The sequence below is a fragment of the Hemicordylus capensis genome, chromosome 1 (assembly GCF_027244095.1).
Source record: "Hemicordylus capensis ecotype Gifberg chromosome 1, rHemCap1.1.pri, whole genome shotgun sequence".
Taxonomy (NCBI): Eukaryota; Metazoa; Chordata; class Lepidosauria; order Squamata; family Cordylidae; genus Hemicordylus; species Hemicordylus capensis.
The window spans coordinates 292,046,875-292,062,269 of NC_069657.1; the positions used below are offsets into that span (position 1 = coordinate 292,046,875).

General features: G+C 41.1%; 1 protein-coding gene across 9 annotated transcripts in view; it reads right to left on the reverse strand.

Moving 5' to 3' along the window:
• Positions 1-15,395, reverse strand: part of CSMD1 (CUB and Sushi multiple domains 1) — a 1,678,033-nt gene that overhangs the window by 272,220 nt on the left and 1,390,418 nt on the right. For all 9 annotated transcript variants that reach the window (XM_053286225.1, XM_053286224.1, XM_053286226.1 and 6 more), the window contains one exon: positions 14,136-14,338. In XM_053286225.1, the coding sequence (XP_053142200.1) occupies positions 14,136-14,338 (203 nt within the window). The remainder of the gene's footprint in view (positions 1-14,135; positions 14,339-15,395) is intronic.

A 15,395-nucleotide genomic window follows, 5' to 3' on the forward strand; every position in this document is an offset into this window, starting at 1 on the left:
CTCCCTTTTTGCATCCCTTATTGGCAACTTGCATTTCTTCTTCTGGAATTTGTGTTCTTTTCTATTCTCTTCATTTGGGCAGGCCTTCCCATTTCCAAAGGAAGCTTTCTTCCTCTTTATAGCTTCCGTGGCTTTACTTGTTAGCCATGCTGGCATCTTGGTGGTAGCTTTCCTCCTTTTTGGTACACATACTAACTGAGCTTCTATTATTGATTTCAAGGCTAGCATAGTTGCTTGTCGTGCTTCAAGACCACAAGGGGGAGTTATTATCACTCCCCCGTGGTTGTGTTTCTTTTTTCAGAATTGCAACTGTCTTTCAGCACTTTCACAGGAAAAGCTTTTTTCCTATTTCTACTTCCTGCTATCTTCCAGTTCACATTAGAGGACATGACATGGAGGCTATTGCCTTCTTTCTTTTGCCATTCTGCAATGGTCTTTGTGTTAAGGCATGGCCAGAAAGCGTAATTAAAATAGCAGAATTTCAGTCTTCAGTCAGTAAAGGTCTATAATCCTCAAACTGAGGAAACTGTTTCAGGAAATGATAAAGAGTTGTTTCAAAATTCTTTCATTGTTGGAAGACATTTCTTTAAATAAAGTTATGTCTTCCAGCAATGAAAGAATTGTTGAAACAACTATTTATCGTTTCCTGACACTGTTTCATCTCATTCCATACACTGTTAGTCAGCTAGTATCCCTAGCCCCATCATTCTTTTCTTCCTTTCTTTTTCTCTTTCTCTCTTCCTTTCTTTTAGTTTTTATTATTGCATGACTTTTTATTTTATAAATAAATAGCAGAAAAACATTAAAGTGCTAATTAAAGATCAATTTTTAAAAACTGCTAAAATGGGGCCTTGTGGTAACTGGCAATTTATTGCAAATGAAGAGCCACGGTGACAGAACTCAGTCACCTGAAGTGCCACTGCATACATTGAAACCAAACCCCTACAAAAGAAAAAGAAAAGACTGAACAGTGTTTCACTTAATGAGAAAGATGACACAGTGTAGTCCCATGGAAATTAAAGGCAGCCCATTAATTTCAATGGACTACTTTGAGAACACACACAGAAGAACAATATCATATAGATGCCTCAAAAAAAAAAAAAAAGCAAGCAAAGAGTACTAGTGATTCTTGTGTAGTGCCTCATCTGGAAACACCCTGCAATCTTGTGCTCCACATCTAGCCTCATAAACAATTAATTAATTGGTCAGCCCAACTGGTGGATTCAATAGAACATGGCAGAAAAAAGCAAGATTCATCTCCCTTTGAGACAGGAATTATTACCGTCCATATATCTAAGGAACTAGGAAGTGGTGAAACCTCAATTTCATGCTTTCTCTGAAAGCTCCCTGTAAGTCTTTGCAGGATAGTGGCCATCACTGCCAGCAGTTTTGGCAAGTGTCTAGGAAAAGGGGCACCCAGCTAGGTGCCCAGCTCTGTGTCTGCTTGGGCTAATGTGCAAAATGCTCTGTGCAGCCCAAGCATTCACAGGACCCTGTAACTGGGTAATAGGGCACACTCATACCCTTTTACTGGGTAAAAATCCCAGGCTACCCAGGAGGGCAGCGCTGGGATCAACACTGATCCCAGTACTTCATACAAGCAGCCCTACCCAAGCCTGGGCAGGGATGCTTGTGTGAATAGCCTCAAAACATGATTCCTTATTGTCAAACTCTCAAAAATCCAAGTCCTAGACTTACAGTTGATTTGGAGCTGGGCTGCAAGACAAGCACATAACTTAAAGGGCTGTGCCAGCAGAGTGAGGAAATACTTTCCCCATGGTAAATATATCTCTTTCTTGAATATCTACTGCTACGGTACATTATCACCTGTTTGAACTCACAAAATGAATCTTAGATATATTATGAATTTTAATATCGCATTCACTGATCCACAGTCTCTTTGGATCAGGTTCAGATCCAAAGAAACTGTGGTCCTGATAAAATGAACTTGACTGCCATTGTGAGTTATATGGATGATATGTCTGGCTGTCAATTCCCTTGTTAGCCAGACCACACTTCTAGACCAGCTTCAAAGGGTAACTGATGTCCCATGAGCAGGTATTCACTCCTCTGTTTATTCTTTAGGTCAATTTGGAACACAGAGATTTTACAATTCAATATGAATTCTTTGGTCCTTTTCAGTTTTTACTTAACTTTGGGATTCTACATGGTTGAGACTAGGAAAAGGCCTCAGGTGTGCACAGTCCAGCTCTTTCTTTATTCCCTTCACTGGGCTCAGAGAAGTAGCATATACATGGAAAGATCTATGAATTATTTCAGTTTCCCTAGTGCAGCTGGTGAATCTCCCCCATGGCTTTTTGAAAATGTGAGGGAAGAGAAGACCAACTTCTAATCTTAGCAAAATTAACAATTAAATAGGCTCTCTGTCTAGCTTTCATAATTCAGTGGGTAACACCACTTAATAACACAAATACGAAACGGTCAATTTATTGGTGACATTCTGTTAATGTCAATCTCAATGAATCTCCAAAAAGATCAGTAGTTTCCTTTTTTCCAAGCAAATTTGTCTGTAATTGTAACATTCCTATACTACTGCAATGGTTCTGACTGCACTCACTTATCAGAACAAGTGTTACTATGAGGCTGTTCACATGCATGTGCAAAGCCTGGTTTTGCACACGTGTGTGAACTGCCGGGATTGGTCATGGCGGCAAACCCGCCTATGTAGCCACCCTTGAAAATGAGGTTAAGGGCGCAAGTGCTCCCTTCATTCTGTTTTCTTTATTATGTAGGAGCCGCGGCTGCCACACTGCAGGGAGCCCAGGGAAGGATCCCCATGATGCACTGTGCACTCACGTGGTGCATCATTATATTTCTGGGGACTGGGACGACACGTCCCAACCCTCCCCACTGCCTCAGCATGCAGGGAATTCTCTGGGTGCATGGGGAGCATGCCCAGCAACACCCTCTAGCCCTTCTCACTGATCGTGAGAAGAGGCTCTATGAATCTGTCATATGCTAACACACCATTGTTGTTATGACCTTCTCCCCAACATGTAAAAGCTACATCCATTTTGTCCTTTATTGAAGGACAAATATTGTTGTGCATTCCAGTATATAATAGGCTCTCTGGGATGTATTATTGACTTCCAAGCATTTTTCACTGCATTGTGGGGTTCGTTTTTAAAAAGAAAGAATTCAGAGTCTTTTAGTCAGAAACATGGAGTCTTTCAAAAACATTTCTGTTCATTTACATTCATACTGTGGCACAATTTCTGCCTGTTTAGCATTACAGTATACAAGTCCTAAATGCTTGGAGCAAAGGTTTAAAGACAATTTATTGTTTTGAAGCCAAGACTTAAAGTATGTGTCCAGGGGAGTTGGGGGAAAACTATTCTGTGATGCAATATGATTAAAACATATTTCTACAATACTGGGAAAACTAATGAAAGCAGCACTGGTTTCTTGGTGCAGATCATAAATGTGCATATGTAAATGTAGAGAGATGGGCAGTCATTTATCCTGATGTGGTAGAGGTGATCACAGAGCTAATGTTCAGATTTCCCAGGCATTTAGTTCTGGGGGACTTGAATATTCAAGCTGAGGACTCTTTAGCTAGCCATTTAGGATTTCAAAGCCACCGTGACAACCATAGCTGGGACAGCCTCCATTTATTTTGCAGCCCAATAAAGGGTCATTCTGCTAATGCTGTTTGGACTGACAAGGTATGAAGACCTGCCATAGGGGAATCCTAGAATTTGTGGCTCCTCTTAACCCCTGAGCTATAACTTTGAAATTCTGGAGGAGCCTCTGTGGGCTTTTCTTAGAAAATGTTTCTGCATTGAATGTGGTGTACAAAGATTTCAGTGGTGTCAAAACAGTGTTAGCATAATCATTATGTGTCTTCTATGCCTGGCTAGTGTGGGTATGTTGTCAGGAGCAACACTGTGACTGATGGCATGGTAGGATTGCTTTGGACCCTGTGGTAGTGGCTATCATTGATAAAGAAAACTTTTTCCCCACTGCTGTTATTGTGTGTTTGCCTTAGCTGCTGAGAGAGCAAAGGTTTCTAAATAAATAAATAAATATTGTTATTCCTAAATGAATGGTGGTCATCTTAGGCCACAGAATTGACCTGCCCACTGTCTCAGTTTTCTCACAGGCACACAAGAGTAAGAAACTCATTTGCAAACGATGTTGCAATATTGGGGGAGACATTGAATCTGTCACAGCTCCAAGTTTATAAACTGAAGGATCATAAGAACTGATATCACACAGTGGTTCAGAATAGTAAAGATGCAGCCACTATTATTTTGGAATGTATTTAGTGGTGTTTCCCAACAAAATAAATGGAGAGGTCCACTTTCAGATACTGCTTTTTATTTTTTTAAAAAAGAATTACTAGAACATAATGATCAAGGTTCTGTCCTCTAATTATCTTGATTTGTGTCATTCCTTGATTATATTGCCTATTTTCCTGTCCCATTGGGAAAATCCAATAATTTACAGGAACTCTGATGTTCAGGTAAGTAGTGAGTGACTGTGACAAGCACCCTCAGAGCACATGCTATTGGAACAACTAATTTACACTCAGTTTTATTTACATATCTAACTGAATAATGCATTTCAAGATACAATGCTAAGATGGACCACATAGTTTTGCCTTGACAGTAGCTATTAAGAAGCAACTAATGCTTGTTAAGTTTGACAGTTACCCAGACCAGTTAACCTAGACCACTGTTATAATTATTGACATGAACAGGTCACTCACCTATTTATAGAATTATAAAAAAATAAGCAAAGATACCTCACATGCATATTTTATGCTAATTCACTTAAAATCTCTTAAGAATCATTTAGTAGGGTTTTTCCCCAAGGCATGAATTAAGACACTCATCTGTTACGTTAATTTTACCTGTGATTAAATATCTGCAAATGTAAAGACAAACTGTATGCTAGCCCTATTTTATTTATTTGTTTGACTGATTGCATGTATATACTGCCCTATATAAAATCTCAGTCCGGTCCCAATGGGATCCCTATATTTTTCTTCCTTAGGGAAAAAGAGTAACTTAGGGAGGTCCTTTCTGAATAGATTAATGGCTGGCAATGAAAAGGTTCCCCACACCATCATTGTCACCTCCTCTATTAGTTTTCTACTCAACCCCAAATCACCTTGCTACTTCATAAAAACAAAACAAAACCATGGAACCATTCATAACGTACAGTTTGGCCAATAAAGACCATGTAATGAACCCCATGTCCCTTCCATAATAGAAATGCCAAAACAACTGAGACTGCCACAGAAGAAATGCCAACAGCAGATATCTTCATTCAAAACAAATGGCATCCATAGCCAGGCATAGAGAGCGGCCTGGCAAGAGCACACAGAACAGGCTGCCGAAGGATGGAGCCACACCCTCCTACACCCCATCAGGCTCTCAGTGGGGATCCGCAAGGCAGACGCAGAGACAGATGCCACGGCTGAAACGGTCTTTTTGCCAGATTCTATCCTGTGGCTCCGGAAACTGACAAATGTGCTGAATGTGCAGCCAGTGATGCTGAAGATCATCCTAGAGGAGCTCAGAGAAGCAGCAACAAAATCAGCAGCAGCAGTGACTGGACTCCTGAATGACTATTCTAATCAAAGGAATGTGTTAGCTTGCTTCCCTCGCTTTTAGCTTTAGCTTGCTTTTCTTTCATGTTCCCTAATGATAATCCTTTTTTCAGAATATACACTGTTTCTGACCGGTTGGTGAGGGGCCACTAAAGCTCCCATTCCCACAGGGTTGTACAGTTCTGTCAATTCATCAAAATTAAAGGTGCTCTTTTTTTATTAGCATCTCTGGTGATAGTTCTATTACTACAACTGCAAGAAGGAATTCAGGCCATTACAGAATCTTGAACAGGTGAGACATTCCTTTTAGCAATTCCTGTTGACATGAAGATGATAGTCATAAGCCACTGCTTCTCACTCTAATGAAACAAATATTTTCATATATATTTTAACATAAATACATACAACTGTACACATGTAAAACTGATTTTAACCAGACATTATAAAAACTGGTGATGCTGTACTTATCGGGGTGCCCTAGCTTTCTGAATCATGGCGGGGGCAGACAAACACTGTAACCCTGGACAACAGGGGTGCAGAGCATGGTCTTGGGAATGCTGTACGTGAGTACAGAGTCCCTAGTGTTTATAGTGCCTGAATAAGGCTCTTATGCCAATTAAATAGATATGCAACACAATTCTATGCCTGTTTACTTGGAAGCAACACCCATTGATTTCCTTGGGACATATTGGTACTGTAGAGTGCATAACATTACATCTTCAGGGTTGTTGTTTTTTTAAAAAATTACTATTGTAAGAACTGATTTGCTGTGTTTGAAAGACAAAATATACTTAGAAATAAATAATATTTGTAAGACTACTATTCCATTTATTTTCAATAGGTTTTTTATTTTTAATTTATGTTTTCACTGCATTATTCAACATCGACACTCCTAGTTTACAGAGGACCTGAAGAAGATAAAGCAAGAAGGGAGATGTCTAATTCACAGATAGAACTGGACTTGCACTGAAGACAAATGAATGTGGCATGAAGAATTTTTAAAATACTGCATCATGGCAGTGCCAAATAAATCCTCCTTCACAGCTGTCATAATATCTGGTTGTCCAGAACAGCTATTCCAGGTGCTGAACGGCCTGGTGAATACAGGATGTCTCCATCAAAAGACACGAGAACATAAGAACAGCCCTGCTGAATCAGGCCCAAGGCCTATCTAGGCCACCATCCTGTTTCTCATAGTGACCCACCAGATGCCTCTGAGATGCCCACAGCCAAGAGGTGAGAGCAGCCCTATCTCTTGCTGTTGCTCCCCTGCAACTGGTATTTACAGGAATCTTGCCTCTGAGGCTGGAGGTAGCCTATAGATATATGTATAGACATGCAATGCATATTTTCTCAGATGTAGTTCCCTTTGATTTTAGTGTAACTTACTTCCAATTAAGAATATACAAGACTGAGTCGCCCCACCCCCAATGTATACCTCACCTTTCGATTAAAAAAGCTAAAGATGACTTCTAACAAGAGAATATAAATCAATAATAAAAGCAATTACAAAACAGTAGACAGGAGTCGTAGACAAAGTCCCCTCAAAATTGATTTAAAAACAACCACAAGCTAGAAAGACTAAAAATCTTGGGATGCAAAGGTTTGTCAAAGGCTACAGCTCCAGGCTAACCACACTTAGGGAGCAAGTTTATTGACCTCAGTAGGACTGTGATGAGTTTGCAACTCAATGTGCTGACGAATTCACTCCTACTGGGCTGGCATTTCAAATTCAGGTTCAGTATTTGACATAGAAACGGCTTAGTCTTGTTCTGTTTCTTTGCATCAGTTTCAATCAATCCCTTGCTCAATTACTAAAGTAGAGTACATCAGGGCAAGTACTTACAATCTGGACTTATGTCATCCTGTTTAGTAAAACCTAGGTGAATCCTTGTGATTATTAATGCAGAGCAGGGAGGTTGTGCCTGACAACCTTAAATTAGAACATTCTCAAGGTTCACAAATCCTGTTCACAAATCCTTGTTAGAGCAGGTTCTATCTGCTATTGACTTAATACCAGCCTTCCTTTTTATGAGAATGTGCCTGAACAAGTGGTTGCCCTTCAGTTCTAGGCACTCCGGGGTACCATCAGTGTTAAAAAATCTGGCAGTGGCACCAATATTATCCTTGTGGCCTGGCTGATCCTTGCCTCGATGCTGGTAGGAGCACTTGCACACTACTGATTCTGCTCTGTCTGTCTGTAGTCCTCTTCAACACTGTAGATCATACAGGGTTCACAACATAGCAGACCTGGCAGAATTCTTTGGACTGCTTCCATATGGTCCATCTTGTTTGGGGCTGCAAGATTACTGAGCATGGTTATAGCTTTCAAGCATTTAGAGATCAGCCAACAAAGGCAGCCTGCCTATTCCAAAAGCTAACTAGTCAAGAATGGTTTAGCATGAATTCGAGTGTGAACCCACTGAGACAGGAACATGTAGACTAATTATTTGTAAGCCACGCACCGTGTACACAGGTGATGTTATATTAATTATAGTTTCTCCTCTAGCCAGCAGTGGTTTTATGAAGACTTCCTAGAAGGTATGAAAAAGACACCGGTTTAAATTATTGCTTCCCAATGCTTTTGTTCCAACACAAACTCTGCTTTTCCTGGCATACTTTCTACCTTGAACACCAGGAAAAGGTTGCAGGACTTATTTTTAGATCGGAATGGGGGTTATTTAAAAGTAACATTTCAAAGAACATTATAGGAGACTAAAAGGTCATTCATATGACCTTCAAATTGGGGTGCAGGGAGGGGGGCAGGATAGCACCATCTTTCCGCCAGAAGATCTTCATTCATCTGTGGGATGTGTGGCACATGAGCAGCAAAGCATTCTGGAGGCTGGGTGAACGCAGCCTACTTTCCAGATATCCTTCAATGAACTGCATAAAGAGTGCGGTGCATTGGGGGATTTCCCCACGAGCCAGGGAAAATTTAGGTGCCTGGCTCTGTTTCTGCTAGGGCTGCCTGCAGCCTGAGCAGAGGCACAACTGGGAACCCAGAGAGAAGGGCACACCCATGCCCTTTTACCTGGGTAAAAGCCCAGGGGAACATCCCAGGCTACCCAGTGGGGTAGTGCCGGGATCGGCCTCGATCCTACGGCGGTAGGGCTGTACAAGTCTGAGTAGGGCTGTTCATGAGAACAGCCTTTAAGGGGAGAAAAAACTGGTGGTTGTTTTCACAATGCTGCAGAGAAAGATAATAGGTCCATTTCCAAGACATTCCAAAACATAGATAGATAGATAGATAGATAGATAGATAGATAGATAGATAGATAGATAGATAGATAGATAGAGATATAGTTTTACTATACAAAACATCTTGAAAGCTTATTCTTAATTTAAATAAATGTCTTCCCCTGCCAAGGCCGCCCGTCTGCCACCTCCCCAGCTGAACTAGGAAGAAAAAACAGTATGAATAGCTGTTTTATTTTAATAACAAGCTGCAGCTTCCACAAGGAGCCAGTTTAGACGTTGCTCAGACCTTGGCTTTTTGTGCAGCCAAACAGCCTCTGGAGTGCATGTACACTCCCCCATCCCCCTATTTGTATGCACTAGAAGCATTATATTCCTGATCATGGTTAGAAATAAACCAGGATCAGTCATGATATCTGAATCAATCTGTCTTGAATTATTCTATCCAAAGTGCTTGAAACAAAACACGATAGGAGCCCAGCTTCAAGCCCTGGGTTCAGACTGTGATTTATTTCATGCTCTTTGGCTACAATATGCCAGGACTGAACAACTCAGATATCCCTAATGATCCAGGCTTGTTTCCAACCACAACTGGAAATAAAATTCTTTCCACTTGCATGTAGGCAACACATGCTCCTGCAGCTGACTGACAGCACACAACACCAAGGTTTAATCTTGACTCTGTGTAGCATCTAAACCGGCTCAAGGACTAACAAAATCATGGCAAACCCTTAGCAAATCACTAAGTTTCAAAACAAGGAACACAGTCCTTCTCATGTGGCAGTGGCAGAGGTGCTCTTATACCTGGACTTTGGGGCTGACGTCCACACATCCCGGGGGCGGGGGGCATCTTTAATCTGTCCTGGGTAGTGTGGTTTGTGCCCTCAAGAAACTACATGTTTAAAATGATGCTTAACTTGCAGCGGGGGCCTCCAAAGGCCTTTAGGTCAAGGCTCCGAAATTACCTAGGTGCACCTCTGGACAGTGTTGTTTATTGTAAGGCCCAGGGGTCAGTGGTGGTACCATCAACCCTAAATGTAGCTCCCTAACTAACTGCTTACTGGGCCTGTGTGAAGCTTCAGCCAAAGCTAAACACTCTGCACAACCTCCCCGGCACCATGCCAAGAGAACCATTCTCACTGTGCAGTGCTTTGCCCAGTGCAGGGGGCTCCTTTAAAGGAAACAAAGCCTTTTTGAGCTCCAGGACCATATTGGAAGGTGTGCACAGAGTGCTGGGAAGGGTAGTCCTTCCCAGTGCTTTCCAACTAGTGTACATAAGAGAGGGTTCAGTCTCTCTTAAATGGCCCTCCCAGCCCTGAGAAAAAAGCATAACTGTGCAGAGGTCAGCACAAGGCTCTCACATTGAAGGTTTGTTTCTTTGTTTGTTTTGCCAAAGTGGCCCCTGCTTGAAAAATAGTGAAGTTCGCTGCCTATAGGAATCAACAAAGTCCTCTTTGTCTTCTCTCAGTGTGTACACATATGCATGCATGCATGCATACACACCCATAACAAACTGTTACAGGCATGAGGACTGTACATACTTCATGTAAGACCAAGCCCTCCCACTCTGCTCAGTCAAGCCACTCAAGTTCAAGACCCTGAGCAGAGGGAGAAGAATACAGGCAGACACACATATGCCTCCCATTCACTTGACTGCCCTGGTCTTCTATCTGTCTCCATGCATCAAGGGTGAAGGTGCAGAAACAAGGCTCTGTTAAGCTTATGGTGATCCCTCCACAAACAGGCACTATATTGTGTGATGAAGAATCATGTTCAAGCAGAAGATAACAAAACTACGATAAGATACAACTGCAGAAAACATAAAACAAATGAAAAACATGTTTAATCAGTTTACTACTAATATTTTCTTTTGCTGATTGCCATATATGGCATTTCTGATAAACACAAATTGGCGGGGGTGGGAGGAACAAACTAGAAGACAGGTTGCAAAGGTCAGCAAAATGTAAGTCTGCTCACAACCCTGTTACAAATTAACTAATCTGAGTTCTGATACTATTAAGGTCAGAGTTCTGTTGTGGCTAAAGGAAAGAGATTATTTGGTTAACAGGCATTTCATTGTCTACCTACTTACACCTACCAATATCTATATGGCTTGATGGGAGAGGGTTAGACGGCAACCCCACTTTCTAATAACTAGTTTAAATATATTTAACCTGCAGTGTAAAGGTCAGGGCTGCACACTGAACTCCATTTTCTATCCTTTTATGCATGATTAAATGGTAATTAAGTTTTAATGAAAAGTGTTAGGCTGATTACAATTAACATAATCACACTAGTCAGTTCATGTCCTCGTGGTGTTTTACATGCTGTGCTGAGAAGCAAGACAATGGATCCTTGATAGGGTCCAAACAGTTTGTGAAGAAAATACATTTGCATTCCTCCAGTTAATCATCCCCGCTGGCATACTTAATGAAGGGCAAAAAACATTCATATGTACAGTGATCTTGTGTGTGTGTGTGTGCGCGCGCGCACACACACACACACACCCCAACTTATGAAACCTAACCATGCCCCTTTGTAATGAGATGTCTGCTCCAAATAAGATCGAAATCATCCATAGTTATGTAGATGTTCACGTAGATATTAAAAAGCATAAAGGATAGGATGGAGCCCTGAGGGACACCATAAAATAGCACTTATTTCACAAAGCAAACATTGCTGAGTAACACCATCAGAAATCTGCCTGAGAGATAGGAACAGAATCACGGCAAAGCAGTACTCCCTATCCCCAAATCCCTCAGATGATTCAGAAGGATACCATGGTTGATAGTATCAAAAGCTGCAGAGAGAGCCAAAAAAACTAGCAGAGTCACACTCTCCCGGCCAATTCCTTGGTATAGATTATCCATGAGGCCGACCAAAGCTGTTTCATCCCCACAGCCTGCTTTAAAGCCAGTTTGAAATGGGTCTAGACAAGGAGGATGCTTTTGGTATCCTATTTTGGTATCCTCCAAAACTACCCGGAGTTGATCAGCCACCACCCTCTCAATAACCCTGCCCAACCAAGAGAGGTTGGAGACCAACCTATAATTTACCATCACTGAAGGCTCTAGGGCAGGCTTCTTAAGTAAAAGTCTCACAATTGCCTCTTTCAAACATGGAGATATCCTGCTCTTCCTTAGTGAGACATTTATGTTGCCTACTCATCTCTAACAGCCTTCCTACTAGATTATATAAGCCACGTTGGGCATGGATCCAGAGGACTGGTGGTAGGCTGAACACCTCCAAGTATCTTGTCCACATCCTCAGGAGTCACAAATTGAAACTGATCAATTCTAATCAGACCTGAGAAGTTACTGGACACTCTTGCCATTGACTCTGCAGCAACGATACAGTCCAGGTTGGCCCAAATCTGAGAGATTTTATCCACAAAAAAGTTATTGAAGGCATTACTGTGGGATGATGAAGACTCCAAAAAATTTAATTTTTTAAAAAATTGTGACCCAATTGTAACTGATTAAAAATCTTTTAAAATTGTTTTTGTATTGTATTTTGTATCCCTCCCCCTTTTTTTCTGTGGTCTGTTATGATTTAATGTTGTTTTTATCTCATGTTTTAACATTGTGTTGTAAGCCACCCAAAGAACAATTTGTGATGGGGCAGATATGAAATAAAGTTTGTTTGTTTGTTTGTTTGTTTATCATCATCATCAGAGGAAAAAAATCAAGGGTGGTAATTCAAATGTTACGTATGTGTTGGTCCTACGACCACTTGGTATAGGCCCACATAGTATGAGTAATGCCAGTAGCAGAGCCAGGGACAAAAAAAAAGTCAAGGTTGGATTTTACCTAGTAATTCTGTCCTAACCCCTGCTTTGAACTGGCCAAACCTGGTACCGTTCTGAATCAAATAAGTATGTATCTGATGCTTATTTCCACAAATGGAAATAAATTTCAACTGTTAAAGCACATTCTTTGTTGGTTCTGAGTGAATTATCTGTATACTTCTAAGACTGCTAAGTAAAATCTGACCAAAAACAACTCTGGATGACATCCAGGCTAGCATTGCGCTGGTGCAACAGTGCCGATATCCAGACTAATACTGAACCACTGTGTGAGGGGAGGGTGATTTTTGTTGTGCTACATTACTACCACCACCACCAACAATTATTTATTACACTCCTTTTCAAACCAAGTTCTCAAAGCAGTTTACATAGAAAAATAAATAATAATTAAATAAGATGGTTCCCTGTCCCCAAAGTGTTCACAATCTAAAATAAGCATAAGCCACTGGAGATATGCTGTCCTGGGGCTGGATAGGGCCAGTTACTCTCCTCTTGCAAAATACAGGAGAGTCACCACTTTTTAAGATGCCTCTTTGCTCCATTAGCAGCTCATGATACTAAGGTATATTACAAACTCACAGTCATTCTCCTCAGAGGTTGGGTGGTTCAGAATGCACAATCAGATCCATTTGTGTGCAGCAGGCAGGCTGACCAGGCTGCATTACAGATGCATGTAACGTTAGCCCCTGACTGCTGATGAAAATCTCATTGAAGTTCTCTTTAATCACAAACTTCTGATATGCACAAGAAGGTTCATTCATTTTTTATAGATTAACATGTACCACAAATTTTTTCTGGCATATTTGGAAGTGAAAAGGGAGTATGTACAACTTAACTTTATTTGAAACAATTTGTATTAATTTTTAGATAGATTTTTTTTAAAAAAAAAAACCTAATAAAAACATTGTTTCAAATAGAGTTAACATTGTTGTACATATTTCCTTTTTACTCCTAAATTTCATGCCAAAAAATCATAGGAACATAGGAAGCTGCCATATACTGAGTCAGATAACTGGTCGGTCTAGCTCAGTATTGTCTTCACAGACTGGCAGCGGTTTCTCCAAGGTTGCAGGCAGGAATCTCTCTCAACTCTATCTTGGAGATGCCAGGGAGGGAACTTGAAACCTTCTGCTCTTCCTAGAGCGGCTCCAGCCCCTGAAGGGAATATCTTCCAGTGCTCACACTTCTAGTCTCCCATTCGTATACAACCTGGACAGACCCTGCTTAGCTAAGGGGACAAGTCATGCTTGCTACCACAAGACCAGCCCTCCTCTCCTATAAAAAAAATGAATGCTCATTATTGTGCATTTTTCTAAACTGGATATGTTGCTATGGATCAGACTAAGGGATAGTGAGTATGTAAGAGAGATTCCTTCTTATTTCAGCTGCACACCACTCTTGTTGAGGTTTTTGTGTAAAATATCTAATACAGAACATGCATTCAAAAGTCTCTCAGTGCTGTGAGACCGGTTTTCAAGACATACCAGAGAAGCATTTAGCAAGTGACACTTGAAAGGCCTTGATTAAACTCAAAAACAACACAAATTCACCTACTTGAGAACTGTATAGAAAAGCCTGATTTGCTGATGAAGAAATCACTGTCAAACTGTAAGGTCAGAGAGTTGAAAGTGCTATAAATATCTTCAGGAAGGGCTGACCCACTCCACTCTTTCAAGAGGATACTGCTTTCAACAGGGCCGTCCCACACTTTTAGGATGTCGTGAGCCACCTCAGAGTCAAAAACAATAAAATGTAGGCTGCAAAAGAAAGAATGACATTTAGTACATATCATTCTTGGCCACAATCTATATTTTGTTGCTAAATAAAAAGTGCACAGTCAAAGATAGGGTTAAGTGTGCTTAAGCCTATTGAATTCAAAGAGTGAAGTGTTACTGACTCTGGTAGGATTGTGATCAGCATAATTAACATAAAGATAGGAAGTACAGTATACTCAACTCCAACAAAAAATAACGCTATTTTCATTTTCCAATGGTTGGTAGCAGACAATAATATCATTCACATGACAAGATCTATCTTGGTAGGACAGGGCTAGTCCAGGCAGGGCTGGTCGTGTGAAATATCAGGATTGCTCCTGATCCCATCGCTCCTTCCTCAGATAGCCCTGAATTTAAACCCTGGCTAAAAATGAAATGGGAAGATGAGCACATGATTCCGACCTCGCTCCCTGGTCATGTAGGTCATTGTGCTGCCAGCTGCTTCAGGGCTGCCAGCAGCCATCTTGATCAGCAAGCCCAGGGGAAAGAGCAGCCATGCAGTAGGGAGCTTTCCTAATGTATTGTGCTGCTCATGCAGTGCAATGTAGGATACTTAGCGCCCTGGCTTCCCCTCTTATCACAGCTTGTCTCTTCGCTGTGCTGCTTGTGTGGGTGCTCAGGCAGTGGAGCCCTGATTAGGCTCTGGTTGTCTGGGGAAAGACAGGTAAGACTTCTGCTTTCCCCCCAGCCCATCACTGTGCTTGTATGAACAACTTCAGTGTCTGCCGGACATCTCTCTAGAACACTAGTAAACATTGCATTTGATTTCTGTGCAAGCAATCAAGAACTTATGCATTAGAATTATGTGACTGAAGACAGTAAATGTGATCTATTCAACAAAGGGCAGTGTGATCACTAAAGACACAACTCAGATTCTCTTCTTCTAAAGGGCTAGCAGTATCAATGAGATTCTCCAGAGAATGAACCATTTCATTTTAAAACATTTTTGAAAGCACAAAGTATCACCAGTGCTGTATTGGAAAAAGTACAAATACCGGTATTTATGAATGTTTGACCTGATCACTATGATTCTTCCTTA